At 56.2% G+C, this 18,358-nt stretch overlaps 1 protein-coding gene across 3 annotated transcripts in view; it reads right to left on the reverse strand.

Moving 5' to 3' along the window:
• Positions 1 to 461: 461 nt before the first annotated feature.
• The window catches only part of GRM4 (glutamate metabotropic receptor 4), a 35,491-nt gene continuing 17,594 nt past the window's right edge, over positions 462 to 18,358 (reverse strand). For all 3 annotated transcript variants that reach the window (XM_074527918.1, XM_074527919.1, XM_074527920.1), the window contains exons 4-11: positions 16,560 to 16,695; positions 14,394 to 14,548; positions 13,867 to 14,007; positions 9,563 to 9,763; positions 8,717 to 8,853; positions 7,338 to 8,273; positions 2,631 to 2,877; positions 462 to 1,066 (exon numbers count right to left, since the gene is read on the reverse strand). In XM_074527918.1, the coding sequence (XP_074384019.1) occupies positions 1,017 to 1,066; positions 2,631 to 2,877; positions 7,338 to 8,273; positions 8,717 to 8,853; positions 9,563 to 9,763; positions 13,867 to 14,007; positions 14,394 to 14,548; positions 16,560 to 16,695 (2,003 nt within the window). In that variant the 3' untranslated portion in view covers positions 462 to 1,016. The remainder of the gene's footprint in view (positions 1,067 to 2,630; positions 2,878 to 7,337; positions 8,274 to 8,716; positions 8,854 to 9,562; positions 9,764 to 13,866; positions 14,008 to 14,393; positions 14,549 to 16,559; positions 16,696 to 18,358) is intronic.

Raw genomic sequence — 18,358 nt, forward strand, 5'->3', positions numbered from 1 at the left:
ACAGGCTCAGAGAGGGGGAAATAGCAGCATTTTGGGCTGGGGGAACAGGCACAAAGGGACAGGGAGCCATCCCAGCACCCCATCCCAGGCCAGGTCCAGCTCCAGCATTTATTGGGCTTTTTATTGAAACAAAGCCTGTGCAGAAGCTTTGGGCTATAAATATTATTGGGCTTTTTATTGAAACAAAGCTTCCCACCAAAACCTCCCCCTGGCACCTCCTGAAACCAAGTCACCAAGAGACAGCAAACGCCGAGTGCAAAACCAGGGTCTTTTATTAGAAATTCTCCTCGTATAAAAATGATCATGCTCTACACAGTCATCGAATAATTCATAAACATCCAGGCACTGAACTTTGTTTTTTTGTGTGTTTTTGTTTTTTGACTGGTCAGTACATAAAGCAGACATATTTCAATCCATATGGTCATCACATACATTAAGGAACCACCTATAGAAATCAGCACTTTGAACACAGTCTAGGTTTTATTTTATTTTATTTTGCTGTCTGTCTTTTTTTTTTAATGTAAATTTTAAGTATTTTTATTTATTTTTCCTTTTTGCAACATATAGAATTTGGTAGGATATGGGGGGTAGAGAGTGAAGAGGGACGGAGGAAGACAGGAACAAAAGAAAATGGAGGATTAAAAAAAAAAATAAAAAGAGAAAACAGAAGGCTCTGCACAACCACAAACAATCTCACAAATTCCAGAAAAGGGAAAATGCTGGGGCTCTTATTTTTTTTTCCTCTTTTTTGCCAAAATACAGGAAAAAAACAAAACCCAAAGACTTGCTGAAGTCCGTGCCCTCTTGCCCGTGCTCCGTCCCCCTTCCGTGGGAGCCATGCATCGCCACCGTGGGCGCTGGAAGAGTTTTTGTGTTTCTTTATGGATTTTTTTGCTGCTGTTGATGGCGTTTTCCCCCAGGATTCTGCCCTGGGGGCTGTCCCCTGGCTGCCACCTGCCTGTCCTGTCGTGCTGTCCCTGCCAGGCTCAGCTCCCTCCTGTTTGCTGCTCCTGGAGCTAAATGGCGTGGTTGCTGTAGCTGACGTAGGTCTGCTTGGTGGCCAGTGCTGGAAGGAGACACAGAGCTCACGTGGGTCATCAGCAGAGCCACCTTCCCCTCCAGGCTCCTGTCCCAGCCCCTGATCCAGCCATCGTGCCAGCAGGGATGTGAGAGGGTTTGCTCAGGGATCTGGGCAGTGCTGGCACTTGGGGTCCTTCCCTGAGCCCCACAGCAGCTGTGGGTGCTCCTCAAGGACACTTCACTCCAAAAACAGCCCCCAGGCTGTGCTGTGAGCAGCGGGGATGTGGTCTCAGGCTCCCGTGAACCTCCCTCAGCCACCTCCTACAGACAGACCCAGAGGTGCTGCAGCTCCCCAAAGCTCAGCCTGTCCCAGCCAGCCCTGCCTGGCACAAATCGTGGGGTCCCAAGAGGTTTTGGGGTCCCACACCCCTGGTCCCCACTCCACAGCAACAGCAGGCCACAAAATCCACCACCCTGGCTGTCCCCTCATGCACAGGGTGCCGCAGGGACACAACCCTGCTGCCACCCCAGCTTCCCCAGCCCTCAGATGCACCAGGAGAGGAGGCAGCGATGGCTCCAAAGCCACCACACGTCCCAGGGTGGCACTGGGGGCACAGCAAAAGCCACAGAGCAATGAATTCCCCCAATCCCTGCAGAGCTGTGCCACTGCCCTCAGTGGGGACAACGCTCTGCTGATGTCCCCATGAGGTGCCCAGGTAGCACAGGGTCAGCAGGCACAGGGACACCCTCCAGCCAAGGGCACGGGCAGGTGCTGGCACAGATGGCACAGCCTGGGACACCCTGAGCAGCACTAAGGTGTCCCCACAGGGAGGGGACACCAGCAGCTCACAGTGCCTGGCTGGCAGTGGAACCTTGCTGCAGGTCTCCAACTGGTGTTCCCAGATAACAATTAGATAGAGCAGAAGGAATTGGAGCTGACAGAGCTATTTGTTAGCCGCGATGTTTTCCTAGCTGATCTGCCCGTATCAAAGCCCCGTGAATTATTTATTCTGTTGTTTATTTAAGGCTACGTGACCCGGCAGTGACAGAGTGAAAAATGTCCCCTTGGTGCTGCGCTGACGTCCCCTGCGCCTCACACCCCCAGCACAAGAAGAGAAAACGAGGAGGAATCAGCCCTTTCCACCCCAAAGCTGCCCCAGTGCCCTGTGCCAGGGAAGTGCCAAGCTCTCCTCTCCCACAGTTGGCAGGTCCCTGCAGTGCCCATTCCCTCCTGGGCACCACAGGAGCTGCCAGCCCCGCTCAGTGCCAGCTCCCCCAGCCCTCTGGAGTCTGGGGTGTGCAGATGGAGCTCAGCTCTCCCCATTCCCATTCATGATCCTCCCCCTGTTCACTGGGAGTTCCCCAAGCCCTCTGGAGCCAGGGGTGTGCAGATGGAGCTCAGCTCTCCCCATTCCCATGATCTCTCCCATTCCCCACTTATGATCTCTCCCATTCCCGTTTCCATTCCCCATTTATGATCTCTTCCATTCCCATTTATGATCTCTTCCATTCCCATTTATGATCTCTCCCATTCCCATTTATGATCTCTCCCACTCCCCATTTATGATCTCCCCCCATTCCCATTTATGATCCCTGTGGAGCCACCTCACCTTGCGTCTCCAGGTTCTCGCAGAGCTCCGACTTGGCCTCTCCGTTGGGGCGGAACCCTCCCTTCTGGGAGAACTTGTTGGACATGGTGGCCGCTGTCACCACGGCCTTGAGGCTCCTCTTGCGCTTGGGGACGTTCTGCTCCGGGTGGAAGAGGATGATGTACACCTTGGGCATGTAGAGCATGCCCAGGGACACCGAGGCACTCAGACTCACCGAGATGGTCAGCGTCGTGGTCTGGATGTACATCTGCAAGACACAAGGCCACCAAGCTGAGAGCCCAAAGCCTCTGCGGGATGCAAAAGGGAAAGGAGGGAATGGCGAAACGAGGGAAAGTTGGGGTTAAATGAAAGGAGTGGGGAGGCAGTGCTGGAATGGTGTTCAAGGTGAGGTTTGATGCTCCAGCAGCCTCAGGGCAGGAGCTGCAAGGCACAGCAAGGACACCTGGTCCCAGGGCTCGCCCCACTGCCCTTCTCCCTCCAACAGGTAATTCCCATTCCCCAGCTGACTCCTGGGCTCTTGTCATGTCAGTCACATATTACACACCGACGCTGCCTTTTTGCAGTCAAAACTAATTTCACGCTCACTGTCCAGGACTAACAGTGACAGATGTTTTGCAAAATGAAAGCCCATTAATCTGACTGTAGAATAATCCATTTTTCTATGGAGAGCAGTTGGCAGGCTCCTCTCAAGCCGGGGCATCTGAAGCAGGTGGCAACTGGAAGCAGAGACCCCCTCCCTCTGCCCATCCCACCTCTTGGGGAGGCCAGGAGGACAGGTCCCTGCTCCGTGGGCATCCCTGCTCTGCCAGCATCTGGCTCCTTCCTCTCCTGCATCCCCTTCTCTACCAGGCTCTGGGGATGAGCAGGGAGGGGGCTCTGGGTCTCCAGATGCCTTTGCACACACCTGTGTGCAGGTCACCCTCAAGGCTTTGAAAGGAGCCTTAAAGCAGTTCCTGAACTTCAATATCCAGGGGTTCCCCAGGTGTTCCACAGCTGGGATTTCATGCCCTCGGAGGAGACAGCACCTGGAGGAGCCAGGGAAGCCTGGGGGCTGCAGCAGCAGCCAGAGCAGCGTCCCCATGTGCCCAGGGGCACACCTGAGGGTTTCTGAAGAGTAAAGGTGATGGAGAGCACACGCAAGGCAGAGGCTCTGCACAGCTCCCAAGAGTGAGAGCTGGTGGGACACAGCTGCTCCAGGACCCCCCCAGGACCCACTTGTGACCCTGTAATGCCAACCAGCACCTGGCCCAGAGCCCAGAGCGTTCAGACTCAGCCCTGGAGGGAAAATGCCACCGAGCTGGTTCTGAGTCAACTGAAAAACTTCGGTTTGTCCCCAGAATAAAACCTCCTGCTGTCACACGCGCCGGTTTGTTTGTTCCACCTTCTCTCTCTAGGCAGTTTTTGGAAATAAAAATGTCATTTCATCAAGCAAAGTCAAAACACATCTCTGTGCCAGAATATGTGCGCTTTTTTATTTCTTCCTTTTTTTTTTTAATCTACTCCAACTCTCCAGACTCTGCCACGGGCATCCTGGATGAGCCAGGAATGAGGGAAGCACTGAGAGCCCAACTCCAGGCACCCCAAGCCCTGCCTGGGAACCAGCCCAGTGTGACCGTGGTGGGGCACAGCTCAGCTCAGCACCTTCACCTCCTCGGCCAACCCAGCCATTTCCATATTTTGTGTCTCTGCAGAGAGTCCCCCATCCCTGTGCCTTGGGGGCGTTTCAGCGAGGAGGGAGAGAGCAGCTGAGCCAAGCTGAGCTGAGCCAAGCTGAGCTGAGCTGACCTGAGCTGTGCTCAGACATCTCCATGTGTTCTCCCTCCCCCCTTGCTCCTGCACCAGTTCTCCCAGTGCTACCAGGGATCCCCTGGTCCCTGGTAGGGGAGCTCCCCTCAGCTGGGTGGGGAGCTAAGACCCCCCCGGCCCCAGCTCCCCACCCCACTCTCTGCCTCCTGCAGCACTTTTGGGGTCTCACAAGGGCCACTGTGGCAACCTCTCCCCCATTATTCGTTTGCAGGAAGCGTTTTCTGCCCACTCCAGCCCCCACAGCCGCGTCTCGCCAAGCAAACCCCTCACCAGCTCAGACAGGAATATTTTTAGCCTGGAGCCTCCACAGAGCCGTGCAGCTCTGCTCAGTTAACCTCTTGCCACTGCAGAAAAATGACCATTTCTCACAGTTTCACTTCCCACTCTCTTAATTGGCTTCCAGCCCAGGACCTCGCTTTGCCCCTCCGTTAACGACGCTGGAGCTTCCTCCGGAGCCCTGGGAGTGTGAGCTGTGCTCATTGAGCAAGTTCCAGCTCCTGCTGCCTCCAGGGCTGGATCAAAGAGCCCAGGCAGCCCTGGCTCGGGGCGATGACGCTGAGGGACAGCAATAACCCAAAATGACCCCACAGCAGCCCCCAGATCTGTGCTATGTTCAGCTTTGGGTGAGCTCATCCTGCCCAAGGCAGCAGCCCAGGCTTGTGCCTGTCCCACAGCAAATCCCTGCATTAATGGGAAGTTTTAAATGGGAATGTGCCTGTCCCACAGCAAATCCCTGCATTAATGGGAAGCTGCCCCCACTCTAAATCCACACCTGGCCCCACTCCAAGGGGTTTTGCACCGTGGTGGGTGCTGGGGAAGGGCAAACCTGCTCAGCATTCTGAACACCACAGGACAGTCCCTCTCACTCCTTCCCTTCTCTCTTTTCCCTGGCTAAAAGCGAATGTGATAAACAGGGAAGCAGACAATGACTCCACTGTTCTGCTGCCACCTTATCAGTGCAGGAAATTGTCTCTTTCTTTAGATGCTCTGTTATTGCTATTCCTGTAATCCGCCGGGATCGGCGGGGATGAGAGGCTCTGCTCAGAAAAGGCTTGGGGGACTTGTTACAATAACGTGCCACCTCCATGCAAAGCTGTGGGCACGAGGTAAAGCAAATAAAAGTAAAAATGGGGATTGTAATCCAACTCCTCCACACCACGAGGAAGCCTTTGCTGCAGCCCTGCAGCTGAGGTCAGGGCAGAAGTGCCAGGGGTTCATGGGTGTGGGTTTGCCCTGTGGCATCCTCACGACCTCAGCCATGAGAGAACAGCCCAGATGACATTCCTAGATTTCCTGTTCCCAAGGGTGCAGAAGCTCCACAGAGCCCAGGAGGCCCTCAGTCCCAGCAGCAGAGGCGTGAAGGGGATGGGATCCCTCCCCACAGTGAGCAGGGGGTGCCCCTGGAGCATCCCAGAGCACCACGGGGGTGATGCCAACCCCCAGCTGCCACCCTCAAAGCTATACCCTCTGTGCAGGCTGTGTAACAGCTCCTTCTCCACCTTTTACTCCCCAAGAGTGCAAACCAACAACTAAAGCACTGAGGGAGCCCGAGACACCTGCTGCTCCCTCCAGCCTCATCTGAGCACATCCACCATCCCTCAGCTGTGGTGCAGGGACACTCAGAGCCCATTCCCACAGCCTGGGGACACTCAGAGCCCATTCCCACGGCCTGGGGACACTCAGAGCCCATTCCCACACTGGCAGAGCAGAACTCCAGCCTGGAATCCCCAAGCCCCTCGAGGGTTGGCTCAGCAGGCTCAAGGCAGGGCCGGGCTGTGAGACAGAGCTCCGCGTCCGTCCGAGGGGAGTTGGGAACATCACTTTTTCCGCCTCTAATCAGCTTGTTAGCAGCCTAATAACAGAGCAGGCCTGAGCATTACAACCCCCAACGAGAGGCACAGCCTATTGTGGAGCTGCTGCCTGACAGGCAGCGTTCAGCAGCCCTAAATTATCCCGTGACAAGCTGCAGTGAAGAGGTGAGCAACCTTGCGCATAATCTACAATCATTATCATTTCCATCTTTATTACCCACAGTATGCCAAGCACATTAAGGAGGCTTTCAGGGAGCTTTTGTTTTGCAATAATTTCTTTAAAAACCTGCTTTCTTGTTAGTATCTCCCCTGCCATCTCATCAAAATGGAAATGCTGCAAAAGGCTCCATTTATTTCCTTTAATTCTCCTTCACACTTCCAGCCAGAGAAGGCCTGGTGGGACTTTCTGGTTGAGCCAAGGTCAGAGGTGGCTGGGCAGACTCAGCCTCCTGGAGGGATGGATGGTCTGAGAAGAGATGCTCCAGGGCACGACCAACTCAGCAAAAGCTCCCTCAGCAAACCTTTGCAACAGGTGTGTCCTAAAGCCATGGTGTCAGCAGCATGGGGACACACTGGGGGGATCCAGAGAGGAATCTGGGTGCTGGGACACCCCAGGGATTTCCAGGGAACAGCAGCTCCAAGGTTTGTTCATCAGAGCAGCGCTGGGCTGGCAGGCGGGAGCTGTTTGCGTTCGACAGAAACGCAATGATTCCTGTTTTGGCTGGCAGGCAAAGGGATTTGGGTCTCATTCATGAGATTTTTATTCTTTGTTCTTAATCCCTCGCACTTGAGCACGGAGCCTCATCCAGGCTGGCCTCGGTCCCATGGGAACTCAGCACTGGGAACTGGGGCCAGCTGGGCAGCACCGGGTCCCTTTCCATGCAGAAATTGTGCCCATGACACCCTGGACCTGCCCTGGGGGCTCATCTTCCTCCAGCCCACGAGGGGCAGTGGGGCCAACATGGAAAACTTCCCACCCTAATTCCCAAGCTGACCATGCTGCAGGGAAGTTCTCCTATTGCTCAAGACACCGCAGCCTCTCCCAGCCCTGCACACCAGACACCAGCCAGGCTCTCCCTTCCTCCCTTACCTTTTCCGCCGACTGCGACGTCCCAAAAAATATCGGGATGAAGGCTAACCACACAATGCAAGTCGTGTACATGGTGAACCCAATGGGCTTGGCTTCGTTAAAGGTCTCCGGGACCCCGCGGGTCTTAATGGCGTACACAGTGCAGGTGACCATGAGGAGCATGCTGTACCCGAGCAAACAGATGAGGGACAGGTCCGAAATGTCACATTTGAGGATGCCCCGGGCAAAGTGGGGGTTTGTAGTCCGCTGGTCCTCGTAGTCAATGACAGAGTGGGACGGGTCCACGATGAACCAGATGCAGACGCCGACGAGCTGCAGGGAGATGAGGCTGAAGGTGATGACCAGCTGCGAGGCGGGGCTGATGAAGCGCGGGGCGCTCACCGACTTCTTGCCCTGCTCGAAGATGCGGTAGATGCGGTTGGTCTTGGTGAGCAGCGCGGCGTAGCTGATGCTCATGCCCAGCCCCAGGAAGATGCGGCGCAGCGAGCAGGTGCTGAGGTCGGGCTCGGCGATCATCAGGAAGGTGGTGGCGTAGCACAGGAAGATGCCCGTGAGCAGGACGTAGCTGAGCTCCCGCCCCGACGCCTTGACGATGGGCGTGTCGTTGTAGCGCACGAAGGTGATCACCACGAACAGCGTGGCGATGATGCCCACGATGGCGATGAACACGGGCACCACGGCCCAGGGCGAGCTCCACTCCAGCTTGATGATGGGGATGGGCGTGCAGCTGGTGTGGTTCTCGTTGGGCCGCTCGTTGAAGTGGCAGCGCTTGCAGTGGAACTCGTCCAGCTGGTACTGGTAGCCGTCGCAGCGCTCGCAGTGCCAGCAGCAGGGGATGCCCTTCACCAGCTTCTTCCTCTCTCCCGGCTTGCAGGGCAGGCTGCAGATGGAGCTGGGCTGCTGGGTCCCGCCACCCGGCCACAGCATGTTCTCCACCTGCGGGGTAGATCGCACCAGCCATGCTGAGGGCACTGCGGGCACCTGCCGGGCACGCCTCGGCACAGGGGATGCCCTGTCCTGCTTGGATGTGGACTCTCAACCCATCAGTGCATCCCACAAAGGGTCCCAGCCCAGCCTGGCATGGGGTCAGGGAGGTGGTGAAGCTCTCCATTGGCCTTTTGGGAAGATTCAACAACAGCAACTCAAAATGAATCCCCTCTATCCCTGAGGAAACCGCATCTGCTCTGGTCTGGCTCCTGTCCCACACCCAGAGTCCCTAGGGTGTGGTCACACGTGCTGAAGCACAGGTGTGTACCTGGGGGACACCTTCCCCTCTGCCCCCACACCTTTGGCTGCCTGGCTTTGCTCCCAGGGGCTCCCAGACTCTCCGTGGTGAGAAGAGAAACCTGCAGGACCTTCCCCCTGGGCCACGCCGTTACCTTGAGGTGCAGGTGGTCTGTCCACTGCCCGATGACTTTGTACTCAGGGGTGGAGTTCCTGATCTGGTACTGGTAGATGTCGTAACGCCCTGGAGCATCTCCGTTCTCATTGAATGTCACAGGAGTCCCAGCAATGCCTGTGGGAAAGGGGGGGCTCAGCACCCACAGCACCCCCAGCACCCCCACCCTGCTCCCTGGGGTCCAGGGGGGCTCTGGATTGATGCTCCCCCCTCACTGCTTCTTCTAAGAAAGGGGTAAAAGCAGCTTTAAAAGCTAAATCAAGTGAATTCTGGAGATAAACGGTAATGAAAAGAAGGAAGAGAAGAATCAAGAGGGGAAAATAAATAAAAGAGACACTGTGGAGGAGATCAGAGGGTGGAGATAAATAGAAATAATAAGGGGACCAGACAGAAAATGTTTATTAAGGAGAAAGGGCAGAGGAAAAGATGTGATTCCAGAGGAGATCTGAGACAGACAAGGGCAGAGCAGCAGGAGGCAGTGGGACCTGTGCCAGCTGGGAGGGAGGAGCTGGCACGGGGAGAGGCTGGGCAGGACAGAGGGTGAGGGAGGGATGAGGGCAGGGTGAGGGCAGAATGGCAGGTGAGGGCAGGGCAGCAGGTGAGGGCAGGATTGCTGCTGGATTTATGCTCCAAAAGCTCTCAGGAGATGTGGAAGCTCAGACCTCCTCACCTGCTGATCTGCCACCCTCCCTCCACCCTGCACTCACAGGGCAGCAGCTGCCAGATAGGTACCACAAATAAACTGTGGGTGCTGCTGTGTGACCCACACTGGGGACAAGCAGAGACCCCAGGGCCGCTCCTGCCACCACCCCAGGGCACAGCAGACCTGAGAAGTTGACGTTGCGGATGTACTTGAGCAGCTCCACGCCGTCCACGGGGTCCATGCGGGGGCACAGCCCCACCTTGCCGGGGCACAGGTTCTTGTGCATGTTGTGCAGGGCGTGTCCCATGGCGTAGACAGCGTCGATGACGAACTGCACCTTCCCCTCCTGCTCATACGAGGAGTCCTGGCCGATCCTCTCCCGGTCTGCGGGGACAGGGGAAGGGGGTTCCACCTCCTGTGCCCCAGCCATGCCCTCAGGATGTGTCTGCTGCACCCAAAGCCTTGCAAACGAGCCCACCCTGGAGTGGAGCAGCTGGAAATTCCAACCCCACTCCCAAACCTGCACACGCAGCGAAGGAACATTCCCTGGGGAGCACCCAGCCAACCTCCTCGTTGGGAGGTTCTGGAAATGTGGGTGCTGCACCCTGCTGTGCTTCCAAGAGTCCTGGGGGTGTCACGTCCCTGTGCCATGGGACATCTCAACTCCCAGATCCCCAACAGGATGCAGGCTGGGCTGTGACTCACATCCCACCCTCACCCCAGCATGTTTCATCCCTCCTTCATCTCCCGGGAGTTTCCACCAGCTCAGGCTCCAGCAGTGGTGTCAAGGACCGCCCAGGGAGCATCCATCACTGCCTGCCTGTCCCCATCTCACTCCTGTCACCCCATTCCCCTCATCATCCCCTGCCACCCCCCTGCCTTGCTGACCCCACAGCCTCCCTGGCTGGCAGGATCCTGCAGGGATCTGGCAATTACCAGTGACAGCTGCCTTCCCCCCTGTCAGAACCGCCCCTAATGGGACCACAAACATGTTAATCACTTAGCAGAAGACACCGATTAACGCAGCACGCTGTTAATTACAGCTAAGAGAGCGTCTCCCAAGGGGCACCGCTATGGAGAGCCTTGGTCTCTGCCCCTCCATCCCTGCCCCGAGGCATGGCCAGGCATCCTGCCAGACCTCCAGTGGGAAGGAGGGTTTGTCAGGGAGCCGAGGGCACCACCTCCCTCCTCTGGAGAGGTGGCACATCCTAGAAAGCCGCGCCAGGGTGCCCAAAATTAACTCCAGCTCCACCACGCAGGGATGCGCCCAGATGCGAGGTGGGATTCACAGGGACTGCAGGGGACCAAGCACTGTATGCTGACATTCCTTCCCTGCTGTGGGGGAGTGGGATGAGCTCCAGTGAGAGGGGATGGCCCTGTGAGCTGTGCTGGAGGTCCCTGTGCCGGGACCTGTGCCACTGACATGACACTAAAGCGAACTGATAAGGAACTGACCGACAGGAAAAGATGATATCGGGGAGGTGAATTCATAGCCCATCCTTCAAAGTTATAAAAACGCTTTTGGAATGTGGAGATTACTCATGCAAAGCCCGGCAGGTGATCCCTCCTTCCACATTATTGACAGGAGCCATTAATCTTCTCCCTCAACTTCAGGCCCTTCCCCATATTCATCTCCAAAGGCGCAGACAGGCCACTCTGTCTTGTCAAGATAATTACCCATTAAAAGAAGAGCTGTAATAGACTGTCCAGGGAGCTGAGCCCACGGGGATGTCACAGCCCTGCCACCATCCCCAGCACTGTGCTGCCCAGGGCACACACAGGACCTGGGGCTTGTCCTTACAGCTCCTCAGCTTCCCTCAGTCACCTCAATCCTGCACGCATCCCAAACTCCAACCACCGCAATAGCACAGGCTGTGGAGGCTGCATTTTCATCCCTGTGCCAAGGCTGAGCAGTGCAGATAAGGAGCCATCCCTGGGGCTGTCTCTCTGTCTGTCAGCACCTTGCCCCCGGCCCCAGCTGCTTTTTTCCAGACGGGAATTAGGCCGGTGCACAGAGGGGCAATGTGGAGCAGACAGACAAGGCTTGTTCCCAACCTGGAGACAATAAATCTCTGCCAAGCTCCAATAGACGAGGGCCACGGAAGGGAGGTGACCTGCTGATTATAATAGCAGGGTCGTGCATCGTTCTGCAGGGCTGGTAATTAATTTTCAAGAGCGTGACGAGGCTCGGCGGCCCCCTCAGAGGAGGGACGCGGCTCTTGCCCAGCGGCGGATGAGACGGGATCAGAATCAATTCCCAGCACACCACTTTTTGGCAGGACTTAATCAAAATCACTCCCAGCACATCTGTGGGCAGCTGGGGATGGAGAATCTCCAAATTTTGTGGGTGCTGGTGGCAGCACCCAGCACCCCTTGCTGTGTTTTTGGGCTGGGTGAGCCCATCCAGGAGCAGGGATGGTCCCTCCATATGGGAGGCTTGTGGCAAACATCTGATGGGTGCTAGGGCTGGTCCCAGGGGTAATCATCAGGAATTCCATCAGCTCAGCCTTCCTCACAGCCCTCCCATCCAGGAAAGGGAGCCAGGAGCTGTCTGGTTCAGAGTGGGATCCTTCGGTTTGGTTTTTGGGGTGGAGTAAACTAGCCAAGCTGGCATTTCTTGGCCATGTTTGGCTTTTCCCAAACCTGAGGGAAACAGCCCCAAACTGGGCATTTGCATCAGCTCTGCAAGGCAGGAGCTTGTGGATCTGCAGGGGCAGGTGATTTGCTTCACCAGGCGTTAGCTCCCTGCTCTATCTGCCAAGCAATCACTCGGGAGATGGTTTATTTGCTGACAAATTCCGATGATTTACAGACAGCTCCTAGGACATTTGCCACATCGTAGTTTCAGCTGCTTCCACTGACACCATGGCCCTGAAATATCACCTGTTTAGAAGCTACATCACGGTGGGGATGAGGAGATCAGCGCTCACAGGGCCTGCTCATGCATCTCCTGGGGCCGAGGGTTCTGTGATGCTCTGGAGAAGGATGAGGAGTGTGGGGGCCTGAATATATGTTGTATTGTAAGATCTGTGTGGTTCTGAGTTGCTCCAAACGAGCTGCAGCTGCAGGGTCCTTAGTTGGGCAGCAGCTGTAGCTCGTGAAGGCAACTGAGATAAATAGGGGTGGGTCAAGAGCCCAAGAGGAGCCCCTGAGAAGATAGAAAGGACTGTGCTGCAGGGAATGGAGAAGAGCCCCAGCAGAGAGGCCATAACAACACTGCAGCAAAGATTACAACAACTGGTGACCCCGACGTGATAAGGTATGGAATCCCCCGGACAGCCGAGAGCTGGGACTTTGGAATATCAGCCAGAGAGCTGGGACAATAGAAGACAAGACAGCTGAGAGCTGTGGCAGCCTGAGAGCTGGGACTAGAGAAGGTATGGAATCCCCCGGACAGCCTGAGAGCTGGGACTTTGGAATATCAGCCAGAGAGCTGGGACAATAGAAGACAAGACAGCTGAGAGCTGTGGCAGCCTGAGAGCTGGGACTTTGGAATATCAGCCAGAGAGCTGGGACTATAGAAGATAAGACAGCTGAGAGCTGTGGCAGCCTGAGAGCTGGAACTGTATGTATATTGTGATTGTATTATTGTTAAAAGAAAAGGGGGAAATGTGGGGGCCTGAATATATGTTGTATTGTAAGACCTTGTGGTTCTGAGTTGCTCCAAACGAGCTGCAGCTGCAGGGTCCTTAGTTGGGCAGCAGCTGTAGCTCGTGAAGGCAACTGAGATAAATAGGGGTGGGTCAAGAGCCCAAGAGGAGCCCCTGAGAAGAGAGACAGGACTGTGCTGCAGAGAAAGGAGAAGAGCCCCAGCAGAGAGGGAAGAACAACGCTGCAGCAAAGATTGCAACAGAGGAGCTCTTGGCTACCCAAGGCCATGGCCACAAGCCAGTTTTCTGTTGTGCCCTTGCTGCTTGCTCAGCTCCCACCCACCCAGATCATCAGCTGAACCCTTGGGGAATGCCTGCAAGGACAGGGGTGTGGAAGCACCACTCACTCATCCTCAGTGGTGAATGCAGGGGGAAAACAAAACCTTCACCACCCAGCTTCGCAGGCACAGCCAGGTCCCTCTGTCTGATGGCTTGCAAGACATCCCTCCCAAGGGGACAAAGGGACGTGCCAATGTCCCCAAGCCCTGCCACATCGCAGCCCATGAGCCACGGCGCCGTCATCTGTCTTCAGGCGGTGCCAGGCAGGCAGTAAATCTCTCCCATCTCTCAGTAAACATGTCACCTCCCCGAGCCTCCAACCATCACCTGACAGCAGCGCTGTCAGCAAGACAGATCCTCGGCTGCCTTGTTTACTGCACCAGTCCCCAAAGCCTCTTTTGGCTGGAAATGACTCAAAATGCACACTGGGGCTTGAGGGAGCAGTTAGGAACCTGGAATGGGGATCCCCAGCAGGATCAGAAAAACTCCATGCTCACGAGCAGAACCACACACCCCCCGTGAGCCCCCAGCCTCCCAGAGCAGCCCCCCAGCTCTCACTGGTGCATTTCTTGATGCTGCTGCCCTTCCTCAGCGCGTGCCGGCTCAGCTTGCAGTGGAAATTCTCCTCCCAGAACTCAGCAAACCAGATGTTCCTGCGGTTGTTGTCCAGGGTCCTGCTGGAGAAGTAGCGGTCGAAACCTGCCCGGGGAGAAAGGGGATGGAGGGGATAAATGCCAGGGATGACAGGGAGATGCATCACACACTCCCAAATTCCCCAGGCAGAGGAGAAGGGAGTTTATGTGAGCAATGGAGACATCAAAGTGTGGTGGGGTTGTGTCCAAAGTGTCACTTGTGCTGAGATGCAAGTGGAAAGTCCACTCAGGGAAGATCCTCTGCAAAGCAGAGACTTTCTGGGACTCTGAGAGGAACAAGAAATGCCTCTCTAGGTACGTTGGTGATAAAGGGAGAGCAGGGAAAACACGACATGTGGAAAATAAGGAGGTGACTGGTGGGCAAACCAGGAGGTCTTTAAAGTCCACAGTGGTTTCATAGCCAAAACCTGCAGTTCAGGAGGGCAATCTCACCTCTGACTGAGACCCTCTTGGGCAGGATGGTGACAGAGCCCTCGGCCACCTCCTCCAGGTGCAGGACGGGGGCAATTTTGGAGCCCCAGCTGTCTGAGCCCATCCAGATGAAGTGTCCCGTCTGGTTCGCCCTCTTGGCCGCCTCCAGCACCCTTCTGTGGAGAGAAGCAGCAGAAGCTGGGCCACCAACTCCTTGTCTGGGCCCAGGATAGTGGCACAGTGCTGGTGGCATCTCCTGCTCCAGGCAAACCCGGTGTACATGGACACACAAAATCCAGCGGTGCCACTCAGCTCCCACACCCTCTGTCCTCCCAGCCCGGGCACACAGGCTGCTTCTCTCACTTCATTTGCATATTTGCTGACTGGTAATTGAATTTCCCCTTAATTACCCAACATTAAGAAAGGGAAAAAAAAAAGGAAAAGAATCAGGTTATGCCGCAGCAGGCAGGGAAAGCAGCAGCGTGGAGAGCACATGCTTTCAGCATGGATAGACCTGGGAGAGGGGCAGCCAGTGCTGCCAGTGCCCAGCATGGAGCTAAACTGGGCTCTGCTGGGCTAAACTGGGCTCTGCTGAGCTAAACTGGTAGCAGAGATGCCATCGGTCCTGCTGAGCATCCCTCCTGGTGCCAGACACTCCTCCAGTGCCAGCCAGGCCAGGAACTCGTTGTGAGGATGGGAACAGCGCTGCTCCTGCATCTGACCCTGTGGGCTCTGTCTCCCAGGGCTCGCTGTCCCCTCGGGGGCTCCTGTGGGTCCCCAGCCATGTGGGAGCAGGGCCCAGGGCAGCTCCATCTCCCCGTGCAGAGCCAAGGCAGGTTGTGACTCAGCCCCCACGTCGGAGCTGATCATTTCAAGTCCAGATGGTGTTTGAAACGTGTAATAAGGGAAAAAAGCCCATAGAAATCCAGCAGAGTGCAGAGATGGGAAGAGGCAGGCGTGCAGTGGGAGCTGTGCAGGCTGCTCCGAGCTCACCCTGGGCTGCTCTGGGCACATCCATCCCCAGGACAGCCACAGCCCCTGTCCCACTCTGTGACAGCAGCACTTCCAGCTGCCCCTGCTCCCTGTGCAGGGCAGATCTCCGCAGGGCAAACCCAAGAAATTCCCATGAAAACTGATCCAGGCAAGAATTCCAACTAGAACCCTCCCAATTTGTCCTTCCCGTCTTCCAGGCTCCACAATGCAGGGTCAGGATCATGGAGAACCCCATTCCTGGGCTCAAGGAGGCTGCAGAACCCCCTGCCCAGAGCTGCAATCCCATCTGGATGTTTCCAGAGCCCTGATAACAGGACCTGCCATTTATCCTGCAGGGTAAATCCCTTTTCCCTCTCACCCCCACCCGATGTCAGCTCCACAGACATTTCTATTAAGGAAGGAAAAAAGAAACTGGGAGAGTTTGCACATCTGATGTAAACTGATTTAAACTTGCAGTTTACCCACATTTACATAATGTTTGCTGATTAATAAATTAGACACTTAGGAAATCAGGGGTAGCTCCATGTGAATCATTCTCCTCCATAAACAACAGAGCTGCAGCCGCCGCTTCGCCTGCAGAGCAGCTCATCACCCTGAGTGCGGCCACGTCCCCGGCCCTGCTGGGCACAGAGTGCTGGGGACGTCCCCAAAAGGTCCCTCAAAGGTGCCCCAGATCTGTTCCTCTGCCACGCCGGGGTTGGGGCTGCTCTGCAAAGCAGAACCAGTGCCTGGGTCCTGCCCTGGCCAGCTGGGAGCAGCCCCTGCATGGTGTGAGCAGCAGCTCATGATATCCATAGCTGCCAAAACCGACGGGAAGAGGGATTTTCCTCTGCTGGCTCTGTGTGGCTGTGGTTGGATGGCAGCCACTCGCCAGGTGTGAGTGGGTCCCTACTGCAGACATTCCCAGCTACGCCACACAGTGCATCCTGTCCCCACTGCAATTGCAGACACACCCCAGTGCATCCCAGTGCATCCTGTCCCCACTGCAGGCACATCCCAGTGTATCCCAGTGCATCCTGTCCCACTGCAGGCACATCCCAGTGTATCCCAGTGTATCCTGTTCTCACTGCAGACACATCCCAGTCCATCCCAGTGTATCCTGTCCCACTGCAGACACATCCCATTGCATTCTCTCCCCACTGCAGGCACATCCCAGTCCATCCCAGTGCATCCCTGCCCAGAGCCCCTGCACACCTGATGTCGTCCTCGTTGGCGAAGATGATGACGGCGCGGGCGTGCGAGGTCTCCAGGAGCCGGCGGATGATCTTGTCAAACTCCCCCGGCTTGGGCTCCCTCGGGATCTTCACGGACTGGGCCACGCAGACCCCGCCTGTGGCAGAGAGAGCCCTGGCACTGAGGCACGCCACGAGTCCCTGTCCCCTGGGGACGGCCCCTGTCACCATCCAGGGCTCCTCAGCCCAGCAGGCCGAGCTGGGGCTCTCCAGCGCTCCCACTGAGGGGCTGAGCACTTCACCACCTCCTGGGCACCACCCAGCCCTCTGGGACATGTCCCCCAGCCCTGCCCTGAGCCCTCCTCTCACAGGTCACTGCCTTCACCCCTCCTCTTCCCCCAGCTCAGCCCTTCTGCACCACATTCCCTCCCACCCTGTATCTCTACAGCTCCTCTCTGCCTCCCACCTGCTCCTCTGGTATCTGTCACCTTCAGCCACCACCACATCACACTCCAGATGTCCCCAGGACAGACACACAGTCCATCCCAGCAGCTCAATGAGGATTTTCCAGCCATTTCCAAGCACCAGTCCCTCCCCAGCCCAGGGTTTGCAAAGGGTTCTGCACACAGAATGGTCAAACCCTGGCAAAACCATCCCATTGGAAGAGCAGACAAGCCCTTCACCACTGAGCAGCCAGGCCCTGCAGAAGGGTTTGTTCCATCCCTGTGGCACTGGCCAAGTTCCAGACCAGCTTTCCAAGGAGCCCAATCCAAAAGCAGGTAATTAAAATTAAAAGAGACAATTGGAAGAGCCCCCACACTTCGCAGCTGGGCTCCCAACCTCCAGCTCCTAAAAGCCAGAGCCCTCCTGCTCCTGCATTTCTGCAGATGCCAATAAAGAGAGAGATGGGAGAGAGAATTAAACATTGTGGGACCTTCTGGATGTAATTGATGGGCTCAATTTGCATAGTAAATGACACGGCTGATGCCTCCTGCCACTAACAGATCGCAGCTCAAGCAAAGGTCAGCATAATTACCACTGTGGCTGGGAGAGACTCCCAGAGCAGGGCCCTGGAGAGGAGCAGGACAGGACAGGGTGGGGACAGGCTCCAGAGGACTTCACTGCCTCCTGGGGCTGCAGGAAAACGGGGAAAATTTGGGCCCTTTCAGCCAAAACCCAAGAGAAGGGCGACATGCTGGGTGCTGAGCAGGCAGGGAGAGCTGCAGGGATGGGGCACAGCATCCCCCACCTGGCTGGGGCTTTCCAGGGGTTTTTTGGGGGTTTGTTTTCCTGTGGTAAGAAATTGGGCCAATTTGCTGCTTGTTTCCCATATGGGGAGCCAGATGGATGGAGAGGAGGGAGTTGGATAAACAGACAGATCAGCCAGGCGAGGCGGGCAGCAGCCGGCAGCGCCAGCAGGACAGGAACGTCCCAGCCTGGGGACACTCACCCTGGCCACCACAGAGCCCCCAGCCAGGCCAGGGTGTCACAGCACACTGCCAGGGGCCACCAGGCAGCTTAATTACAGTTTCCATGGCAATCAGTGGAGAAAATCCAACAAAAGCAGCAGTTTGCAAACACCGAGAGCCTTCCAAAAGCCCTGGCAGGGCCAGGCAGGAGCGTGCACGCAGGAGTGGCAGCTGGGGACTGGCACAGGCACACACCTGAGTGCCACCAGCCTCTTGTGCTAGGGAACATCTCCCTGCACACGTGGCAGAGGAGATGGAACCATAAATAAACAAGAGGTTAAATCGATGGCAGTTCAGAAATGACCGTGATGTTACTCGGCTGCTTCGTTAAATCAAACTAACGAGGAACACA

Source organism: Zonotrichia albicollis, chromosome 28 (genome assembly GCF_047830755.1).
Source record: "Zonotrichia albicollis isolate bZonAlb1 chromosome 28, bZonAlb1.hap1, whole genome shotgun sequence".
Lineage (NCBI taxonomy): Eukaryota > Metazoa > Chordata > Aves > Passeriformes > Passerellidae > Zonotrichia > Zonotrichia albicollis.